This window comes from Populus euphratica, unplaced genomic scaffold, assembly GCF_000495115.2.
Source record: "Populus euphratica unplaced genomic scaffold, PopEup_1.0 scaffold1000.1, whole genome shotgun sequence".
Taxonomy (NCBI): domain Eukaryota; kingdom Viridiplantae; phylum Streptophyta; class Magnoliopsida; order Malpighiales; family Salicaceae; genus Populus; species Populus euphratica.
In genome coordinates, this window is record NW_011500863.1 from 23,747 (window position 1) to 46,439 (window position 22,693).

Consider the following 22,693-nt stretch of genomic DNA (forward strand, 5'->3'; position numbering starts at 1 on the left):
CTCCGAAACTTTCATCTTGTGGCACCGAATGAGCCCTCAGACATTCAAAGCCAACACACTCTCCCTTGAAAAAACTTCAACTATCCATTGCCTACACTGTGTATTTCGGATTATATATATATATATATATATAATTAATAAGGTCTTCTTTAAATTAATAGGGCTTTAAATCTTTTATTCTATGATTTAAAATTAAAAAAGAAACACTCCATTTGTTCTATTTTTTTAAATGGAGAAGGAAAAAGTTTAAAATATACATGTCCATCGAGGAAAGCGAGTACAAACATTGAATACTCTCGTCTGTCAGTGTCAACAAGCATAGACACAAAAGGCAGACGTGAAGAAGAAACAGCCACCCTCTGTGAACGTGTTCTACGTGCCGGTGGCATGGACCCCAACGTGCCCAAAAACAACACCGCGACTAAACAGTACTGGAGACATGAGAAACGTTTACACTTCTTGCAATCAATGGATATCATTTGTCAGTACTAGTGGCGGAGGCGGGGGCCTGCGGAAATGTTTTTTCCAGCCCCTCCCTTCTAATATTTATAATTTTAGTAGCAAAATAATTTAAATTTTAATCTTTTTAAAATATTTTTTTAATTTGATTCTTTTTATTATTTTTTTTCTTGCTCTGCCCCTGATCAGTACAATGCTTCAAGACAACGACCTTGTCCTTCGTCTAGACAGGCACTTGCTATTAATATGGCTGGATTGTTGCCATGCGCAGCAAGTAGTAATGGACTGCACCATTCATTATCAAAGAAGCATCCGCAGTGTATTCTCTAGAAAAGAATGGTTGTCATTATCAAAGGAAAATAAGCTGCAATGATGGGTTCTCGTAAAATAACAATCAATCACAGCCGAGATATGGTAGCAGAATTCCTGTGATTGATCATAGCAATATAAATTTGTAATCTTATATCTGCTGTTACCTGAAATATATATATATATATATATATATATATGAATGACTAATAACAGAAAAGAAGTGTGGGCTTTCTTTCCTTGTTTTGTATCTTCCTACAACTTCTTGGTGGTAATTGACAAAAATGCAGGAAAAGCTATCATTAAAGCTTATAATTAGAGATACCATTTAGAAAGAAGAATAAAAGGGCTAGAGTGCAGAGCCGAGAATGTGAGGAAAAATACATTAGAGAGTGAGTCAAAGGATAGTCAGCAGTGGTCGTTGTCGTGGGGTTGCAGGCTTTTTTTCATGTATTCTAATGAGATTATAAAATTAATTATAAAAAGGTTTTTGAATTTAATTATAAAATTATAATTAATATTTAAGAGTTGTTATTTAGTATTATAGGTACTTAAAACCTATAGTATGTGAGAATCTAAATAAAAAATTGGTTGTGCAAGGAAAAGATACGTCACCTGATTAGTACTTAAAAGTGCATTTTTATCATGGTTTTTTATAATCATTTTGCACTTGAAGTATCAATAACTCCTTAACCAAAGCATGTTTTATAATAATATATCTAATAATATAAGATACCTTTAATTTATGGTAAATGTTCATTTTAAATGCAGGCCTATCACATAAATGAACATATTGATTGATGACTTTAAGAACTTAAATTGTAAAGGCAAAGAGATGACCAAACTTAGAAAAAAGATGTCAGTGCAATTCAAACCGGAACATTGTTCGGTAATTGGGTCATATCTAGAGCTATATATCTCAGATTTAGGTCCAATTTATATGGATAAAAAGGTAAGACATAGGCCTACAACTTTCATATGGAGCCCAAGATCTAAAAACGTCATTATCAAGTCCAAATTGTAGCAACAACAAAGAAGCCCGAATCTGTCTTCCAGCCCGAGCACTGTTCGGTATTTTGGCCATATCTGGAGTTCTAGAAGTCCAAATGAGCTGAATGTTTTACACAAGAAAGCTGAGACAATTTCCTACAACTTTCCTGTTTGCAACTGGCTCCAATTTTGACATTATCAATGACGTTTTGGGCAGACAAGAGAAGATAAGGATTGTCACCAAGTCAAAAGTTGGCCACCCACTTATCAATTAGTCATCAAATCAATAGTTCCCAATTTTGGCCTATAAAAGAAGGCATTTGGCATGCATTTAGGCATCTTGGTTTCCAGATCAAGATCATGCTCTTCCTTTCTCTCTTTGTATTTTTTGTAATGTTTATGCTTTGCTTTCATTAATATGAAGTTTATGCCTTTCATTTCCTTTCCTTTACTTAGTTAACTTTCATGTTCTTATTTTGTTTATCTATTTTGCTTTCTTTCATTATGTCTAGCTAAGTTAGTTATGCCAAGGTGAAAAGGTTACACTAATGGTGTAAGAATAAGTATAATGTAAACTTAATATGGACTTTAATGTTTGATACTAACATGCTTTATATTTGTTATCTTGTTCACTCTTTAATACTTTGCTTGTTAAATGACTAATCTTGATTTATGTTGTATAACACTTGGTACAACAAATGCTTGGCACTTTCATAGCCCATAATGTATGGTATAACCGACACCTGAGCTATGAAAGGAACTTGATTTGTTGTTAACATAAGTTATAATCATGAATGCTTGATGAAATTTACAAGTATTAGCATTAATCGAATAAGATGACTAATGTAATCATGTTAACAATTTATAATCTGATTGGAACCTCCTTTATGTGTGGTTTCCAATTGAATAATAAGAGTTTATATTATACTTGTTTGACATACCATTAGTGGAATCTCTAACCTTGACATTTGTTCTTATCATTGTTTAATCTTTACATTAATATTTCATCTTAAAGTTCTCATCATCTTCTTTTTCCCCTTCTTTTTCTTTATTATTATTGTTATTATTATTACTATTATTATTAGTATTACTACTACTACTACTACTACTACTACTACTACTACTACTACTACTACTACTATTATTATTATTATTGTTATTATTATTATTGTTATTACTATTATTGTTGTTTATAATTGTTGTCTATAATTTGTACAATTAACCTCTCTGTGGTTCGACCCCGGTCTTGCCGGGTTATTTATTACTTCGACACTCCTGCACTTGGAAGAAGACATCAACCTTTTAGTCGTGTCATCACCTTCAATACATCTTATCTAAGATAAACTGCATTGTTATTTGATTGTTTGTCTAGGTCGGATTTCTATTCGTTGATCTTTTTTAAAGTCTAAGGTAAATCTCTCTTCATGAGAGAATCTCTATGTTATCAAATTAAATCATAACCGTTCTAAAGTCTAAATTTTAGCAACATATTTTTTACACGTTGTATCTTTAATACATGAGAATAAACTCTATTATGTAGTTTTACATCCATAAGTATTAAAATCTACATCTAAACCTTAAAAAAAATTGAAAAATATTTTCAATATTTTGACCAAACCCTAATGGATGATTATAAACTGATTGTGATATCTATTTTTTTTTTGTTTTTTAAAAACATGATAAAGATGCAAATTTTTATGAAAATATACTTGGAAAGTTTTTAGAATTTGGTCGTATGCATGAAAATGAAATATTTTTTTAAAGGGAAATTAATTTTAAAGTTTTTGATTTTTTTTTTGAAATATTTTGGAGAAGGTTGTGTATTTTAATACTAGATTTGTGTTTTACAATGTAAATATACAACCCGATATTATGCAAATTTAATAGAGAAAATATTTGAGAAAATAAAAAAAAATTGAAATGATTTTTCAATTTTTTTAAATATATAAATATAAATATATAATATTATAATAAATATGTGGGTCGGACTGGCCCCACTAATCAGATCAAACTCAGTCAAAAAATGATTGGGTTGGGCATCTTGGCCTAACAAATGTTTTTTTTTTCTTTTTAGGGGCAGGTCGGAACAGGCCCAACCATCTAGGCTAGGCCAAATCAGGTCCATCCCACCAAATAAGTGAATTATTTACAAAATGTGAAAAGTAGTTCACGTTATGTATGCAATCCATTACCAGAAAATCGATGATAACCAACGGAATTACTTACAAATTTTTTTCATCGGTAATCTTTATCGATGAATTTTCAATTTTATTGGTATATACCGACAGACAATACATGTCAGTGATACAGTTGGTATATTTCGATACCGACGGAATACATCCATCGGTACATACTGACCGTATCACCAATGGATTATGTAGTTTTTTTGAAAAGTTGTAACAGAATGATGATGTAGATTTTGTTTAGACGATTTTACCAACGAAATGATCAAGTGGTTCAAACCGGGATCTCCGTACAATGACATGGCATTGTCACCAGAATATATACCCACTTTATTGACACTCTCTTCTTCTATTTCTCCTTCTTCTTGCCCATCCCGCCTCTCCCCTCTCAAAGTGTGGCTAACTACACATCCCAACTTTCCTCCTCTTTCCAACACAAGCACTCAAGTTTCTTATATTTTTGTACATGGTCACAACAACCATTTTTATAGATTTTATCATTTTCTGTAAGTAAACCTATCATTTTTTTATTTTAACATTTAAATGTGATTTTTTTTAGTATATGTATTTTGTTAACATATGTACTTGTTTGATTGTTATTTGTCAAAAACACTTGTAGTATGAATGTATAATTTTATAATTATTATAATTTATTTTAGATTTTGTCAAATTATATTTGTTTGTAAGTTGTTGAAATTTTGTTTGAATTATACCGAATTAGATGTGTTATGATGAAATAAATAATAGTTTGTTTAACGGGTCCGTTTTAATTTTTATCAATTCTATTACGAAGTTGTGATTTCTGTAAATTTATATATGTATAAATTTGTATGGACATTGATAGTTGATAATTGATAATGAATATTTAACATAAGTATTTTTTTAGTTTGTTGGATAATGTCAGGGCAAACCAATATTTTTGTTATGTTTATTTACATAACATAGTTAATTAATACATGTTGTTATCATAATTTTATAGAGGTTTGATAAAAGTCATGGATGATCATTCATGAATGTATCGGGACTCACTCCAAGAATTGCGGATGATGGATTATTGTAATGGGATCCAGGGTTTTATTATTTTCACAACATCTATCCCAAGAAATTTTACTAATGGCGGTATTAGGTATCCATACAGGAAGTGTAAAAATAAAAAGTTTCTGCATCAAGATGTTGTAACGATGCATCTTCTAACCAAAGGGTTCATAAAGAATTATTTGTGTTGCTATGCACATAAAGAACTATTTGTTCCTAATGAGAGCATGGTAAAAAGGGTAGCTGGGTCAACTTTTAGAGCTAGCAACATGCATAAAGTTGGAAATGACAATAATAATCTTTACAGGAATATGGTTATGGATGCAATGAGAATGAGTGAAGGTAATGTTAGTGAATATTCAATCATATAAGAAAAACCTAATACAGATGCAATAAGGTTTTTTGATCTGTTAAAAGATTCTGATGAAATATTATGAGATGGTTGCATGAACCACAATAAATTATTGATACTAACATAGGTATTTAAATGAAGCTTTAATTATTATCTTGATACAAAGTTTCCATGCCAGCAATTTGTTTCTGCACGAACACTGTTTATGTCTAGTAGTCTTAGCTTAATTATCTCATATTGATGATGACTCGTTTACCAGAACTATTTGAGATTTGATCAAAAACAATATCCAAGAACTATTTTCAGACAATCTATGTATCCAATTTTATGAAGGCGCTTGGAATACAGAAGATCAGAAAAAGGGACTACTAGTCCTACTTTATGTGAATTTTCAGTTTATGACATTTACTTGAAAAAAAATTACTTTATTTGAATTTTCTTGTTTTAGCTGGCTTCAGGACTCTCACTCATAATCCATGACCGATGAGATTTCCATTTGTGCATATTGCTATATTTGTTACTTGTTGCACCTAACCACACTTGCTTTGCCCGCCTGCCTTTCTTCTCTGTGTCCATGGATACCAATTCACAGAAATCTGAAAGAAGAGGGATGATGATTCAATCCTTGCTGCAATTCTTGCTTGTGTTGAAAGGACTCCGATTTTGAAGGATTAATGTAGTGGAATTTTATGTCTGCAAGAAGCTCCTTCATACATTCTTGGGTGAATCTGTTGAATATTTATGGTGAGTCTTGATACTTATTGTGATTGCCAAAGTTAAATATTTCAAGTCGCAATGCTTCGTCAAATCTCTCGGAGATGATGAAAATATGAAATCAAGCCTTCAGACACATGCTTTAAATTTGACGTATCACCTCTTGAACTTGTGACGATATAGGAGACCGCAGCATTTGATCAGTTTTCAAGGGTGGATTGGTTATTACTTATTATGTCACTTGGTTTGCTGCTTCGTATTTTATGGAATTGATGGGGGAAATGAGGGTTCAATCTCTTCCTCAAGAATTGAAGCACGGTGGTTTTAGTGACCTAGCTAATCGTTCTAACCAGCTTTTGAATCCATAAAATGCCCCAGTCATACAAGCTGAAGGTAAGAATATTCTTATTTCCAAGCAAACCACCACAGCTTAATTTGATTATAGCTTTGCATGTCTGGCTTATGGAGCTTTCTATCTGGGACAAAATCTGCTCGTTTCTTATAATTGAATGTCACCTATTATTGCTGTGATATTTCCATGTTATCAGAACAGTTACACCAGGCATTGCCTTTGTCATAGCTCTGTTTGTCGAGCTCTTCATGTGAGCGGGGAATCCTCAAAACTTACTAGTCTAGGTTTTTAGATCAAATTGTTGTTCAACTTTGCATGTAAACCGATGCAGATCTCTTCGACACAGTTTTGGTACTGTTGCAGTCACGTGCGGATGTAATGCAAAAATCATAAATTTCATAATACTGCAACCAACGCCATTACCATACCAGGTTTTTGATCTTGTGTGAAGGACAAGTCCTCAGTCACAGTAGATGATGAAATATTGATAAGGACTTTGTTTCCCACATCACTAGCCGACAACCAGATAACCTTTTAGTTTGAAAATGTAGTTATAATTGTTTTTTAAAATGCTTTTTATTTAAAAAATAATAAATTAATATATTTTTTTAAAAAAAAATTAATTGTCTCTTGAATACCAACAAATAATAAGATGCTGATGTGGGATATAATATTAGCTAGGATTAAAAATATGAACCATTAGAGATAGGCAAGATTATTTATCTCATGGACATGAGCATGTGCTCCTGTCTTGAAGGTTTTTGTTGATATCTTCCTTGGAAAGTGACTTCTCACGACATCTTATAAAGAAAATGTTATTTGATAGTGATAATTTGATAAAACATTGGTGTCTCATATTTGGATCCCGATAGGGGACCGAAAGGGAATGATTGTATGAAAAAGATTCAATTCAAAAAATGCAATATATTTGGCATTATTTTAAAATATAAACTTGTAATTTTCATAACTCGATATTTAAATAATCCTAGTTTTAATAAAAATAATAAATAATTGATTTAATATGATTTTATTAAAAATCCATGTTATGTTGTGACTCGGTCAATCTAGGAAAAAATCAATTAAAATCTATTATTTTTTTAAAATAATATCATTTATTTTTTTATAAAATAAAAATATTATATTAATCTAAAATAACCGGATGAATTCACTTGAACTTGTATTGAATCAACATCAAATCAAGTTAAAAACTATGATGCTTTACCCTTCTCGGACGGAAGGGGAAGGAAGAAATGGCTGCTGACATGATCGTCAGGCACAAATGCTGGCCATTTGTTAAGTTTGTGGATCATATGATACCATGTAGGCACTGAATACTTTCACAAATAGCAATCTGCCAAAAACATATTGGTCATGTAACAAGATCGTATTGCTGTTCATTTGGCAGGCCAATATTCCAAGATAAATAATAATACAGAGTGATGATAAGGCGATTGACTCGCACAGATTGAGATTGAAGATCATTACTTACTGCTTCATCCTTTTTATTTAAATTAATGTGAATATTTATGCTCATTTGTGTGTATTTTAATTATTTTTATTAATTTTAAAATTAATAAGTATATAAAATTTATATAATTTAAACTGATAATTTTTATAAAATAAATTTAAAATTTAAGGAATTAAGCTATACTTCTCAATATTACATAGAATGTGGTCTTTTCTTGTGTATTAACTTGCCCTAAACATCATAGCCAAAAAGGGAGCCATCTTTGGGTGATGGAACAGAAGATCCATCAGTAGAATTCTCAAAGGTAGAGAAAAATATTGAAGAGTTAAAGAAAAGTTTAAAATATTAAAATATCTCTACTTGGGGGTATTTTGATTATTTAACTGTTTATAAATATATTGAATCAATCAAAATATTCTCAAATAAATCTAGCTTAAAAAAACCATATAAAAATACCTTTAATTTAAAGGTAAATAAAATTTCATATATTATATTATAACGGTGAATAAAAAAATTATAAAGAGAACTATAATGCCTCATTCATCAATTTTAATTATATTTGTTACGAAGGTCACTTCTAAATAAATGAGAGGGTAAAATATTTTCCGAATATATGAATACTCTATCTGTACATTCATTTTTATAAAAAGAATATTAAACTTATTACATAATAATTTATGAAGGATAATATTCACAAACTTGGGGCAGTATGCATTCATTTATCATGATCAAACTACAATCACTCTCATCTCGTTTTATTTCAAGCTGTTTGTTTTTGTGGTCATGTTGTTTTTTTTTTTAAATAAATTTTATTTTTTTAGATTATTTTGATATATAAATTTAAAAATAAATTTTAAAAAATAATAATAATATTTTAATTTATTTTCAAATAAAAAATACTTTAATAATTAACTACAACCACATTACCACACCCTATCAAAATAATAATTGGTCCTGTTTTTGGATCAAGGGGTTTGCTCTCCTCTGTAATTTCAGGTTCGAGTTCTTGATTGCTTATATGATGGCCACTAGAGGCTTACATGGTCGTTAACTTTAGGGCTCATGATATTAGTTGTGGTGCGCGTAAACTAACCCGAATACCCACGTTAATTTAAAAAATAATAATAATAATAATTGGTCCTGTTTATTTTTATGTTCTAAAAGCATTTTTAAAAATATTTAAAATTTTTATATTTTATATTTTATATTAATATGTTTTTTGTGTTTTTAAATTATATTAAAAATAATTTTTAAAAAATAAAAAAAATATTATTTTAAAATATATATAAATAAAAAATATTTTAAAAAACAACCATATAAAAATTTGACTCAAGAGATTCATTAGAAATTATTTTCTAAGTTTCAAAGTCTTCTCTTTGAAGTTATATTAAATCTTCGAAAACAAGTCTACGATGATAAAAAAAAAAAAAAAAAAAAAAGCAGCACCCATTTCAGTATTTACTCCAAAATACATGTTTTTATTCTGAATATTATCTCTTTCCTTGAGATAATATCTTTGAATTTCGGCTGCCTATAGTTTCGAAATTCCCAACCTCCAGGCACGCCCTCCCCCCCACCCCCATGCATAATTTTCTAGTTCCATCCCCTCTTCTCATGGTTGGACTTTCATGTTTACGAAATTAATTTAAAATAATATTATTTTAAAAGTATACATTTCAAAAAAAAATTAACTTGATTTTATTTGAATTAATTCAATTTGACTTAATCAAATTTCTAAGTAGTTTAACACAAAACTCAATTAAATTATGTCCTGAATTATCATATTAAGATTGGTGATAATAACACTAATAAGATTATTATTTTTTTACTTACCAAAATTAAGTTTAAATTCAATCATGTTTTAGGTATTTTGTAAACTTAAAAAAATTTAAAAAAAATTACTTCAAGATTTATTTGGAAAATAAAAATAAAATACAAGAATCAAAATAATTAAGTATTAAAATATACATAATTAAAATATTTTATTATGTATTCACTTAACACTTGTCATTATTTAACAATATTAGTAGCAAAAACAGACAAACGCCTAATGATAACAAACATATTAGATAGAAAAATCATATAAATACAAAAATATTACATAAACTCTTTGAGCATAAAAATAAGGATACATGTTCATAGAGGTTCAACATTAACCTTTTAAAATTTAAATATGATTATTATAACAAAAAAAATATCCTCTAGAAAAAAAAAATATACATGACTGTCTTACAAAATAAATTATATAATAAAAAGAAACTATCTTCTAGAAGCCACAAAGGAAATACAGTTATATTTAGGTTTTTTAGTAATTCGATTAATTACACGGAAGTTTCTCGAAGAAACGTAACGTACCTGCTCTTTCCTCTCTCTCCATTATTTCCTCTCCTCTCCTCCCCTGAAAATCCCCTTGACAAAACCGAATCTTCTAGAACTGCCGTACTAATCCTCAACTCTCTGTTTTATCCCACGGCCATGTCGCCACCGCCTCTGGTGGAGCAAAACAGTACAGACACTCCAACAACCGGAGGAGGAGGAGAAACATCAAGAACAATACCAACACCATTCTTAACAAAAACATATCAAATAGTTGACGATCATACGATAGACGATGTCGTTTCATGGAATGAAGACGGATCTTCTTTTATAGTGTGGGATCCAACCGTTTTCGCCAGAGATTTGCTGCCTAAATATTTTAAGCATAATAATTTCTCAAGCTTCGTTCGACAATTAAACACTTATGTATGCCTTGCTTTATTTTCTTTCTTTTTTTTATTGAATTTACCAGAGTTTTTATCTGATAAAAAAATAATAGAAGTTGTTAAATTTATAATTTCTATTAGTTTTTTTTTTTTGATAGAGTAGACAAAATTTTGCATAATTTCTATTATTATTGTAATAGAAATCAAGCTGAATTTTGTATAATTTCTATTTATTTATTATTTCATGGTTATTTGTAGGGATTTAGGAAGGTAGTACCGGATCGATGGGAGTTTTCGAATGAAAATTTTCGGAGAGGAGAAAAAAATTTGTTAGCCAATATACAAAGGAGGAAAATCCCGGCGGTGGTGACAGCACCGGTGGCGGTGGTTCCGGCCATGGTGAAAACGTCGTCAAATTCTTCTTCGGATGAGCAAGTGATTTCGGGGAGTTCTTCGCCGGGGTTGTCGGTGGATTTGATTGATGAGAATGAGAGGTTGAGGAAGGAGAATGTACAGCTAAAAGGGGAGTTGACAGAGATGAAGAGTTTGTGTGCTAATATTTTTAGTTTGGTGTCGAATTATGCAAATTCTCGAGAGGGGAAGGGTGTGAAAAAGATGTTGGATTTGTTGCCAAAGAAGGAGGAAGAACAGGAGGGGGCGAGGATCTTTGGGGTGGAGGTTGGTGTGAAGAGAGGGAGGGAAGGAAGTGGAGATATGGAGGAGGGGGAGGGGGAGGAGGATGGGATGCAGTTGCAGTTGCGGCAACCTGGCTGTGGTGGTGGGTTGAAAATTGAGACTAATGGTTGTCAAGATGGAAATAGTAATGGTGGTGGTGGTGATCAAGATGCACCATGGCTTGAACAATGCCATAGGTGAAATCAAAAGATGTGCGATTGATAGAATTAGAGTTGTTAGGATTATTATGAGATAGAGGAGCACTAAGTACCATCCCAGGCTATCACTCTATATTGTTATAATGATGATTGAGTGGAATTCCCTTGTTGATTGTGGAGTTGCAATATCTTTGGACCGGCTCGGTCCTGCTATGTAATGATTTGGTTTTAGCCTGTAAACACAGATTCAACTGTTTAGCATGAATGGACTAGATCGGTGTAGATGGAGATGATCCTGAATCAAAATGTTTACTTCCAATCTATCTGCAAGAGTAAGATTTTTTATTTTTTATTCTTTACTTTTCAGCGCCTTTCCTTGGAGATTCCATCATGGAATCTGATGCTGATGCTGATTATGTGCTGTGATGATTGAGGGGAAAAGCCAACCTGGGAGGTGTGAGAAATGAATGAAGATCTGTGCTGATAGGCTTGTGGTACTGTCAGCTACACGCTCAGGTTGAGGGAACTGGAATTTACCTGGAATATTAATTGATTACTGTTGATGATGTATGGAATTTTAGTTAGATTTATATGCGTTTCAGGCTGATTAACACATAGGAAGTTTGCAGGCAAGCATTCCAGTATGAATACCAAAAAGAATGGGAAATCTGCGTAAAAGGAAATATGAATTAAGATTGCATGAACATAGAAGCATAGCTACACAAGTCAATTTGGTAATCTCAGCTTAATGAGTCATTTCAGCGATACGCCAGCTGGAAACTTAGATCTGTATTGGATTTTGTGCATGTTTTTGTTATAAAGGTTCGATGTGGTGTAAAATGTTTTTATAATGTACTTTTGGATTAAAAAGGTATCAAAATACTTTTGTTTTTATAATATAGCATACTAAATTATTAAAAAAATAATAAAGTATTATTAATTTAAAAAAGTATATTAAAAAAACACCCTAGAATAAAAATTACTGTATTCCTTGTAATAAGTGCATCGTGTGGGATTTTTTATTTTTTAGTTTCCATAGCTTTTCTTTCAAAAGCAGAGTTATGAAGTGTTCGGTAATGCCTAAAAGCTAATATTACATTCGCTTCTACAACTTGTAGCTGTGGAAAAAGCCACAGCCACAGCTTTAGAAAAACCCTTCATGTTGGAGATCAACAAAACTGTAGTAATGAAAAAGATAAAATGAAATAAAATTGGATTCTTTTTTTATTGCTTTGATGTCTCTATCGGAAAGTTTATCGGTGCTCAAGCTATAAATATTTTGAGAAATAAACACAAAATAGAAAATCATATTTAATATCACCAAGAAATGATTAAAATAGAAAATTATTTTTTATAGTTTCCTTCCCTTGTTTCTTTTTTCTAGTGTTTATTTCTTTTCTATACTACAAGTATCAATAATTACTTCATGTGTATGACAGAATACCTCCCGCCTCTAACTAACTGAACAGCGAATTTACTATGTATCTATCTCAGGATAGCAATGGTAAATTCATATTCACATCCTAAGTAGTAAATTTATATATTTAAACCATATGTACTGAGTTTTCAGTAATCATATATTCATTGTTAAGCTGTTATTTATTATTCAAAAAACAAAAAAAAAAAACAAAATAGTTATATATATATATATAATGTCTCAGATGATTATCCAAGCGCAACCTACATTTCTTGTAACATTGAAAAAGAAAAATCTGAATTGAAATTATGAACTGGACTAGCTTTTGCAGCTGCAGATTCCAACAGATTTCTTTTCTAAACATGTTAAGGGGTTGTTATTAAGAACAAACTTTATATGATCACAGACACAGATAATCTACACCTACCCATCTCTGATCCCTTTCAGGAACTTCAACACTTTAAGCATAGTAGGTCTGTTTGCTGGATTGTCAGACAGGCAAACAGCAGCAATCTGCAGCACTTGAAGCATCATTGGCTTGGAATCTGCACTAAGAACTGTTGGATCAAGAACATCAGCAGTCTGCCCCTTCTTAATCCTTTGAGACACCCAACCAACTAGGTTCCCCCCTTCAACCTCTTTGAAATCTGGTCCTGTTGGCTCTTTCCCGGTCACCAATTCAAGAAGAATTACACCAAAGCTATAAACATCGCCTCTTGAAGTGGACCTCCCGCTCTGACCATACTCTGGTGGTATGTAGCCAAATGTACCCGCTATGTCAGTGCTAACATGAGTTTCACAAGCACTGATCAATCTGGCCAGGCCAAAATCAGCAACCCTGGGCTCGAAGTTCTCATTAACTAGGATGTTGCTGGCCTTGATGTCCCTGTGAATGATGTGGGGGGTGAATCCATGGTGGAGAAAAGCTAGCCCACATGCTGCACCAGTTGCAATCTTGAAGCGCTTTGGCCAATCAAGGACATCAAGAGCCCCACTTCGATTTCTTAGCCAGAGATCTAAGCTCCCATTCACCATGTATTCATAAACAAGGAGCTTTTCCTCCCCAAAAGAACAATATCCGAGCAATGGGACAAGATTACGATGCTTAACCTTCCCCAAAGTTTCCATTTCAGCTATAAATTCTCGGTCACCTTGTGCCTTGGCTTGGCTCAGCTTCTTGACCGCAACTGTCTTTCCATCAGGTAGAGTGGCCTTGTATACAGTACCAAAACCTCCATCTCCAATGATGTTCGTCTTGCAAAAGTTGTTGGTGGCTTCAAGAATATCAACTAACGTTATTTTCAGAAGAGGCTGCTCAAACATGGCTATGTTGATACTCAGAGGTTCCTTTGATCTGCTGCTGCTCAAGAAGTACATGTTTCGATCAATAAAACTGCTCAGTTTTCTTTCCTCAATTTCCTCAGGGTCACCTTGCCCACTGTCTCTCATAATCCATTTCCGCAGAGTAAAGGCTGTACTAAGAGCGAAAATCATACATCCAACCGCAATCCCAGCAAGTCCCCAAGCATTCAAAAAATACGACTTGTTAAAGCTTTTGATCCTGCAATCTAAACCCAAGATTCTCCCGCAGAGATCTTTGTTGCCAGCGAGAGAAATTTTTGACCGGTTTAGACAAATACCACTTCTCGGTACTGGCCCTTCTAAACTGTTTTCTGCCAAATTCAAATAAAACAGATTAAACAGGGCACATATATTCTCTGGAATTTTCCCTGATAACCTATTCTCTGAAACATCAAGATATTCGAGTTGCATTAAATTCCCGAGCTCTACAGGAACGGTTCCTGTGAATTTATTTCCATGAAGATCCAAATATGTCAAGTATGAAAGGTTTCCAAATGATCGCGGCAAGTTTCCATCAAAGAAATTATTACTCAAATCCATAGTTTCAATCTTCCATGCCATGGAACTTGATAGGAGCTCGTCTAAAGGCCCAGATAGCCGGTTCTGCTGAACATAAAGCCCCACAAGATTCAGCATTTGTGATACAGAAGAAGGGAGCTCACCATCAAGCTCATTATCGCTCAAATCTAAGTGAGTAAGCTCTTTCAAGTCTCCAAGACTAAGAGGAAGTGGACCATGCAACTGATTACCAGTCAAATTCAGCTTCACCAAGCTGCACAGACCACCTAATCTCCCAGGGATGGTTCCAGTGAGCTGATTATTTCCCAGATACAGGCCCTGAAGCTTGGAAGAATCAACGAGTTCTGGTGGAATGGAGCCGGTTAACATATTTCCAGACAAATCCAAGGTTGTAAGATTCGTCAACCTTGAAAGTGATCCAGGAATTTCACCGGCAAGCTTGTTATTGTTAAGTAAAAGATCCACTACAAACATGAGGTTCCCCATCTCCTCAGGTATTGAACCAGACAACTTATTGTGTGACAAATCAAACACGCCAAGGTGTTGAAAGAAGCTTGAATCAGGAATGCTAGCTTCACGAAAATACAAAGACGGCTTCGATGGAATGGACCCTGATAACTTATTGTGAGAAAGAACCAAGCAATGTAATTGAACCAAATCTGCAAGTTTCTCCGGTATCGATCCACAAAGTTGATTATTACCCAGGTCCAAAGTGGTGAGTGCAACAGAATGTCCTAGCTCCACAGGAATGTTCCCTTCCAACAGATTAGAGTTCAAGTCGAGCACTGAAAGAGCTGTGAGATTGCCTATCTCCTTGGGGATAATACCCCCTAATTGATTGTTGCTAAGCACCAGCCTCTCCAACTGAACAGCATTGCCAATCCCCGCAGGCAGAGAACCCTCCAAGAAATTATTAGCAGCAGAGAATTCCATCAGGTTCAGGGAGTTCCATAAACTTAAAGGTATGGTACCCGAGAAATTGTTGGAATCAAGGTCAAGCACCATTAAGGGAAGCTCTGCTAAGTATTCCGGAATCGATCCACTAACCTGATTATTCATCAAAACCAACTGACTCAAATTAGTACACTTCAAAAACACGTCCTCAATATCACCAGCCAGGAAGTTCCCATCAAGATCAATCTCCATGAGTTCAACAGCATTACAAAGCTCTCTTGGTATCTCCCCACTCAGCATGTTACTACTCAAACTAATCACTCTCAACGCCGAGCAATTCCCAACCTCAGCTGGAATTTTCCCCGTAAATCTATTATTTGAAAGCAAAAGTGATTCCACTTGGTTCCACTTTCCAAGCCAAGCAGGCAATGGCCCAGAAAGTTGATTCTTATCAGCAGAAAATGTCAACATAGGCAACATTGAAAGCTCTTCTGGTAAAACCCCAGACAGAGAATTGAAAGACAACATCAAAGTCTTCAAGTTTTTGCAATTTCCAAGTTCTGCAGGTATAGAGCCATTAAGCTCAGAGTAAACAAGATACAATATTGACAAGCTTTCCATTTTACCAACAGACTTTGGTATTGAACACTTCAATGGATTGTATGAAAGGTCAAGTTTACTTAGTGACTTCAAATTGGAAATTTCTTCAGGCAAAGGACCAGTGATTGCACATGAAGGTGCAAAGAAGTTTACAAGTCTTGAAAGGTCACCAATTTGAGGTGGCAAAGGACCAGAAAACAAGTTGACACCAATGTAAAGATCAGAAAGGTTTTTAAGGTTGCCTATTTCAGGTGGAATGGGACCAGAAAAGGAATTGTTTGATATATCCAAGGATATTAAAGATTCAAGTTTAAAGAGCGTTACAGGAGAACCTGACAGAAGGTTGTTGCCAAGGTCCAAGAACTGAAGCCCAATCAACTTCCCGAGTTGATGCGGCACTGACCCGGTGAGCCCACTGCTTGAGAGGTCAAGAGTGTTGAGCTGGGATAACCTCCCAAGCTCCGGAGGAATTTTCCCGGCGAACGAGTTGGGACCGAGTTGTAGGGTTTGGAGCTGAGTCAGCAGACCGAGCTCGCTCGGTAACTCGCCTGATAGCAGGTTATCACCTAGAGAAAGTTGTTTCAGTCGTTTAAGGTTTGAAAAGTGACGAGGGACTTCACCAAAAAGAAGGTTATAGGACAAATCAAGGACGGTTAAGGAAGAAAGATCGAAAAGAGAAGGGTGAAGTGGGCCTTCAAGGCCCTGAGCAGACAGAATCAATGAAACAACTCGGCCGAGTTGGCAAGAAACACCAGCCCAGCTACAATGGTGGCTCGTTATGTTCCATGAAGAAAGGACTTTCGGAGTTTTTAGTGCATTTTTGAAGGAAATAAGAGACTTCCTATCAGTGCTTTGATCTTCGGTGTACTTCGAAACCAAAACGAGAGACTGTGTCAGCACTAGAAGGCAAAAAAACACAAGCTTGAAGAAAGTTGCCATTGTTGCAGAGAAAAAGGAAAGGTTTTTTTTTTTTTTAGGTTTTACATGGAGAAAATGAGAGGTAGGAGCTGAGAAGAAAAACCCATTTGAGAGAGAAGAAGCTGAAAGTAGGTAACCAGTAAATGGTGACAGTGAGAGTGAGAAGAAGCTAAAACGCCATGGTGCTATTTGGGAGGGAGAGGGTGGGTGTCAGAGAAACTGAGAAATGCATGCAGCTCACATGACATGAGTGTTAAGCCGATTATAATCTAGTCCCTATAGTGATTATAAGACTTTACGTCGGTCCTTTTTGTTTCAATGACAAATTAATTTTGACCAAGTGTGGAGTATTTACTATCTAATTTGACTTCTGAAAAGTAAATGAGATTTTAAATAAAAAATACTAAGTTAATATTGGTATTGTAATAATAATTATTTTTTAAAATATTTTGAGTTTGGAAATGTATTAAAATAATATTTATTTTATTTAAAAAAAATTATTTTTAATATCAGCATACAAAAATAGCCTAAAAACATTAAAAAATAAAATAATTCAAGAAAAAAAACTTAAATTTTTAATATATTTTAAAATAAAAAATATTTTAAAAAACATAATTCAACCAAACACAATGACATTCATTTTCCATTTATTTAATATCAGATAAATAAATGTTGCTGATTAAAATTCAGCACTACGATGCTTTATTTTCCAAGGAGTGAACTGCAAAGGGTAAATTTTGTTGAATTGTACCTTGTCTTACTCTCTCATGATATTTACGCATGATCCGGTCATAGTTAGAAATACACAAAATTATAGTTGGAAATTATATTTCCGTGTTAGCTTGGTTGATATATTTTTTAAATTATTTTTTATATTAAAATTATATTTTTTTTATTTTTTAAAAAAATATTTTTAAAATCAGTATATTAAAATGATTCAAAATATATAAAAATAATAATTTTTAACTAGAAAAAATAAATATTTTTATAATATGGAATGATAGACATTTCCAAACATTTTCTTTAACAAGTAAAAATAATTTAAAATAAAAAAAGTTTTGTTAAAAAAATATTCCAATTTTATAACTATGAGAGTAACATGCAATTGTGTTAATAATGGTGTTGTGTTGAGTGTAGAGCTGTCTATTAAAAGAGTGCATTTCATATATTGGAATCATAAATTGAACATAAAAATCCAAAAAAATATAAAATAGTTGGTATAGCATTAACTTTTTGGTTAGAAAATCGAATTTTTATTTTTTGAAAATCGACAGTCTAAGAATAAATAATTCTTCTGCTTCCAATGATCAAGGCTTGTTTCAATCGGCATCATCAACATGAGGGGAAGTTCAAGGAACCAAAAGCTTATTTTTTGCCCTCCATTGTATTGGATTTTCATTAATTTCGACTGATATCATCTCTAATTACAACCCATTTGGGTTGCACAACATTACCTTAAATCCTATTTTTTGAAAAAAATTATTAACATAAAAATCATTATTTTTCTAAAAAGAAAAATTTTAACATGATGCTACACTTTTATACATTATTTTTAGATTTTCTAGTAACATTAATTCACATTAAAAATTTATTTTTTTCATTGTTATTTACTTATTTTTCTCATTTAAAAATCATTCACAACTCATTTAAGATGGTTTAGTGATAAGAATATAGGATCAAAAAATTTATTTTTTATATGGTTTGAATTCAAGCTTTATAGTTGCTAATAAAATAGCCATTAAAAACTTATATAATCATTAATTTTAAGATTCATATGATTAGTCAAGATGTACACAAGTTGACTTAAATATCCATGTTAATAAAAAAAATCTTTAAAGAGAAAAAATATGTAATTATGAGCATAAATTACCTTAATTTTGTTATGTTTCTTACATTAATTTCATATAATGATGGGTATTAAGTTCAATTTCTCCCTCAAATACCAACACTTAACTAATAATTTATCATATATATATATATATATATATATATATATGATATAGTTTTAAAATCTCGATCAAGAAGTAAGTTTTCATCCAATTTGAAAACATATATAAAAAAAAAACTAAACCATTAATTTTTTTATTAATTAAAATAATGTTGTTTTAAATTTTTTTAAGGTCTAGTATTCTAAATTTATCAAATTTTAAAATTATAATTATAATATAGAGTTGTAAAGAAAACACATACACAATCTAATTAATCACTATAATTTTTCAATATCTTACGGGTCAATCATGAGTAAGATACAAGGTTGTAAAGGAACAGACACCATCTAATTAATCACTGCAATTTTTTCCATGCTTGCGAATTATTAAGAATCTTGAACAAGCGGACCCTACAAAACCCTATATTTTCATCTGTCGCCATATTCTCTCCAGAGAAGGGAAGTCCAGAACTCAAGATTCGTGCATGGGGAAGGAACATATAACATCTTGAATTGACCAAACAACCCCTTGAAGGGACAGCTTTAGAATTGAGCTCTCTGTAACCTTCAAAGGGAAGTTGCAGCCTCTGTTGCCGTCTGCAAATCTGCATGCAGAGGAAGTACATGTGAATAAATCTGGGGAGTCGCTATGGACTTGTGGGGCTGTTTTTGTCGTTCTAAATGTCTGTACCGTGCTTGATGTTGAGATGCTCCCCGGGAAAGAGAGAGACATGGATCATGGATGTGCAAGATGAGACACGAGACGTGCAAGAGAGGGAATGGTGAGCTGAGCATCGTGTAGTGGAAAGGCCCGAGGAGTGAGTTGTCTCTTCGCAGGAAGCAAGAATGGAAACTCTATTAATCTTTTAAATTTTAAAATTTACTATTATATAAATTTTAAATAATTATTATATTAATAATTACATAACTCAAACTGCAGAAAAAACAAATCCTTAATCTATGCTACTGACCCACCTGTTTTATATTATTGAAACTTATATATATTGTTGATAATTTTAATAATTGATCTGGTCTAGTGATTGGGTTATAAATTAAATGAATTAACCTAAATTAATTTGAATTAATTTAATTTTTTAAATTTATTTTTATGTAATTATAATATTTTTTTCTATATTTTTTTAATTCATTCTTATTGTCAATACATTAATTTTTTAAAAAAGAAAATTCCATAACCCACCGTTTAGCATGTTTTTTCTTTCTTTTTGTTTTTTTAAAACATAAACTATTTTGAAATTTTTTAGTAGCACTTATCTTTCCCTTCTTATGTGTTTTAATGACTATAGGTTTACTTCACAACACATAAGACTTATCATCGCAAATTCAAACTCTTCTAATAATAAATACCATCAGCCACCACCAAAAAAACTAAATCATCAAAGTTTTTCTTTTGTTACAAGGAAGAGAAAGAAAAGTAGTGGTGATCATAATAAGGCCAAGTGCACTTCTTATTCGGATAATGTATAAGTTTTCTTATTTTTTTAAATGATTTTGGGGTTGTTTTGAAAAAATAGTGGGAGATAAAGGGAGTTTTGAATTTTGATGACTGAATCAAGAACTGTTAATCGATACCTAATCTGTTAGTTCGAAAAAAAGCAAAGAATAAAGAAAAGAGAAAGTGAAAGAAGGAGATTCATGAAAAGAAACAAAAGTTTAACCTTATTGAAGGGATCAAGAGTCTTCTGCTCTTCTGCAATTCAGGATTGAAATTGTTTTTCTTTATTAGGTTTTCTTTGTTTGCAATTGTAGGCTTGCATCTTCAATGCATCATTCATCTTCGCCGTCATTTAACCTCTATACATATGAAAAAAAAGAGGTTGGGTTTTAGTCGGGTTTACCCAGGTCGACCGGGTTTTTTCGAGCCAACTTGCAGATGGATTTTTACTTAGATCCAGACCGGTCTCATGTTTGGATCGGTCGAGTCCCAGGTTGACCTGTTAGGCAGATCCAGATTTCAAAATTATGTTCCTACCTTTTATTTTTCTATGTAAAAACCATGTCATATGCTTCTTTTGGGTTTGAAATCTGTACATGGGACCTGAGATTTTACTTGGGTCTAAATTTGGTGACATTAGAGCTTAAATCCAAGAATTTTTTTTAGTTTTTGTCTCAAACATTGTTATTTTATTTGTAAAAATCACCTAAACAATATATTTTTCTGTTAGCTCGATGGTACAATAACTCAAAACTCTAAATTAAATTCAAGAAATCAAGAACAAATTAACGTAATTGGTGGTCAAGAAAAGAGAATAAACGTTATCAGTAAGTATTAGGGGAAAGCTGACGAGCAAGATTGTTATGATGGGGGTGCTTAATTAGGCTTAAGAAACCTGTTGTTTGATGAAGGAAAGGAAAAACGAAGCTGGTTTTGACAGAAAACTTTTATGCAGTCAACTTTCTTTCTTATTATTTGTATTGGGCACCAGCCCACAGATAAATTGTAACCATATGATCGATTACTTTCCAGTTTTCCTGAGACGCAGAGTATATTGCTCAGTGCGAGACATGCCAAAGAATCAAAATCCATCCCGTTAATGTGCACGTAATTATTGATAATTTTTTTTTATGTGGGTATCCGGCCATCCAGCCTGTTTGTATATATTTTAATAAATTTTATAAATTTTAAAATTAATAATTATATAATTTTGTAGTAATTTAAAATTCATGAAATTTAAATTGATGAATTCTAAAAAATAAATTTATAATTTAACCTTAGTATTATAATTAAAAAAATTTCAAAGAATATGCAAATTAACTTCATTAATAAAAATAATAATAATAATTGAGAATTTGTGCCCTTTCAGTTTTACATCCCAATTTCAAAAAATCAAATGGAAATGCATGGATTAGACAAAGGGGTCAATCCCCTAATTTAGATATTTAGATAAGCATTATATTTCTAAATTCTTATTTTTCTAAGAATTTTATTTTTTTACAGTTTTCTTTTAAAATTTTAATCTTTGATGTTTAGTCTCAATTATATAAAGTTAATTGTCCAAGTATAGTCCAATCAAGTATCTTATGCGATATATTTTACGATGCTAGGAAAGAAATTACTCTTATTGATTTTCAGAGGAGAGATAAACACAAAGAAAGTTAAATAAAAGGGAGAAAACAAAAATATTTTTCAGCCTCATTAAAAATATTTTTCTTATTTTTTTTTATAAATATTAGATTTGATTCTCTTTCTTATCTATTTATTATTGTGAATTAATAAAATAATTATCTATATTTACTCTTTAAACACCATTAAATTTTTTTCTTAACTTGACCCATGACTTATAGAAATTTTTAATGATATTTTAAGCATGTTTAATATTATGATAAATATTATTTTTTAAAGTATTTTTTACTTAAAAATATATCAAAATAATATTTTTTATTTTTTAAAATTTATTTTTAACACCAATATATTAAATGACTTGAAAATACATACAAATATTTAATTTAAAGAAAAAAAAAATTTAACAGAAAAATAAATGAACTATTTGTCTCGTTAGACAGATAAATCCACCAAAAATCAGGTTATTGAAACCCCTCAATAATTAAATTGGTAAATTTCATGTGGGTTTAATTAAATGTAGAACCCACCAATCAATGACGAGGAAACTCCAAATTCCCGTTATATATATATATATATA

At 32.0% G+C, this 22,693-nt stretch overlaps 2 protein-coding genes across 3 annotated transcripts; one reads left to right on the forward strand and one right to left on the reverse strand.

Annotated features, from left to right (window-relative positions):
• The first annotated feature begins 10,172 nt into the window (after positions 1 to 10,172).
• On the forward strand, positions 10,173 to 12,267 carry LOC105116628 (heat stress transcription factor B-2a-like). 2 transcript variants are annotated; one of them, XR_840567.1, is made up of 3 exons: positions 10,173 to 10,604; positions 10,823 to 11,913; positions 12,000 to 12,267. XR_840567.1 is itself a non-coding variant. In XM_011014064.1 (2 exons), exons 1-2 carry the CDS (start codon positions 10,338 to 10,340, stop codon positions 11,438 to 11,440), a joined length of 885 nt encoding a protein of 294 aa, XP_011012366.1. In that variant the 5' UTR covers positions 10,173 to 10,337; the 3' UTR covers positions 11,441 to 12,237. The 2 variants fall into 2 exon arrangements, 1 of the variants encoding a protein (XP_011012366.1); XM_011014064.1 differs by having other exon boundaries at positions 10,823 to 12,237.
• A 970-nt stretch (positions 12,268 to 13,237) lies between these two features.
• Positions 13,238 to 17,417, reverse strand: LOC105116634 (leucine-rich repeat receptor protein kinase EXS-like). Its single transcript, XM_011014070.1, has one exon. It carries the CDS (start codon positions 17,126 to 17,128, stop codon positions 13,238 to 13,240), a length of 3,891 nt encoding a protein of 1,296 aa, XP_011012372.1. The 5' UTR covers positions 17,129 to 17,417.
• Positions 17,418 to 22,693: the final 5,276 nt, after the last annotated feature.

Bases quoted from the DNA above. Each gene is read 5' to 3' on its own strand.
- LOC105116628 (XM_011014064.1), top strand. From the start codon at position 10,338: ATGTCGCCACCGCCTCTGGTGGAGCAAAACAGTACAGACACTCCAACA. The intron at 10,605-10,822 runs GTATGCCTTGCT...GGTTATTTGTAG, and splicing joins TTCGACAATTAAACACTTAT to GGATTTAGGAAGGTAGTACC.
- LOC105116634 (XM_011014070.1), bottom strand. From the start codon at position 17,128: ATGGCAACTTTCTTCAAGCTTGTGTTTTTTTGCCTTCTAGTGCTGACA.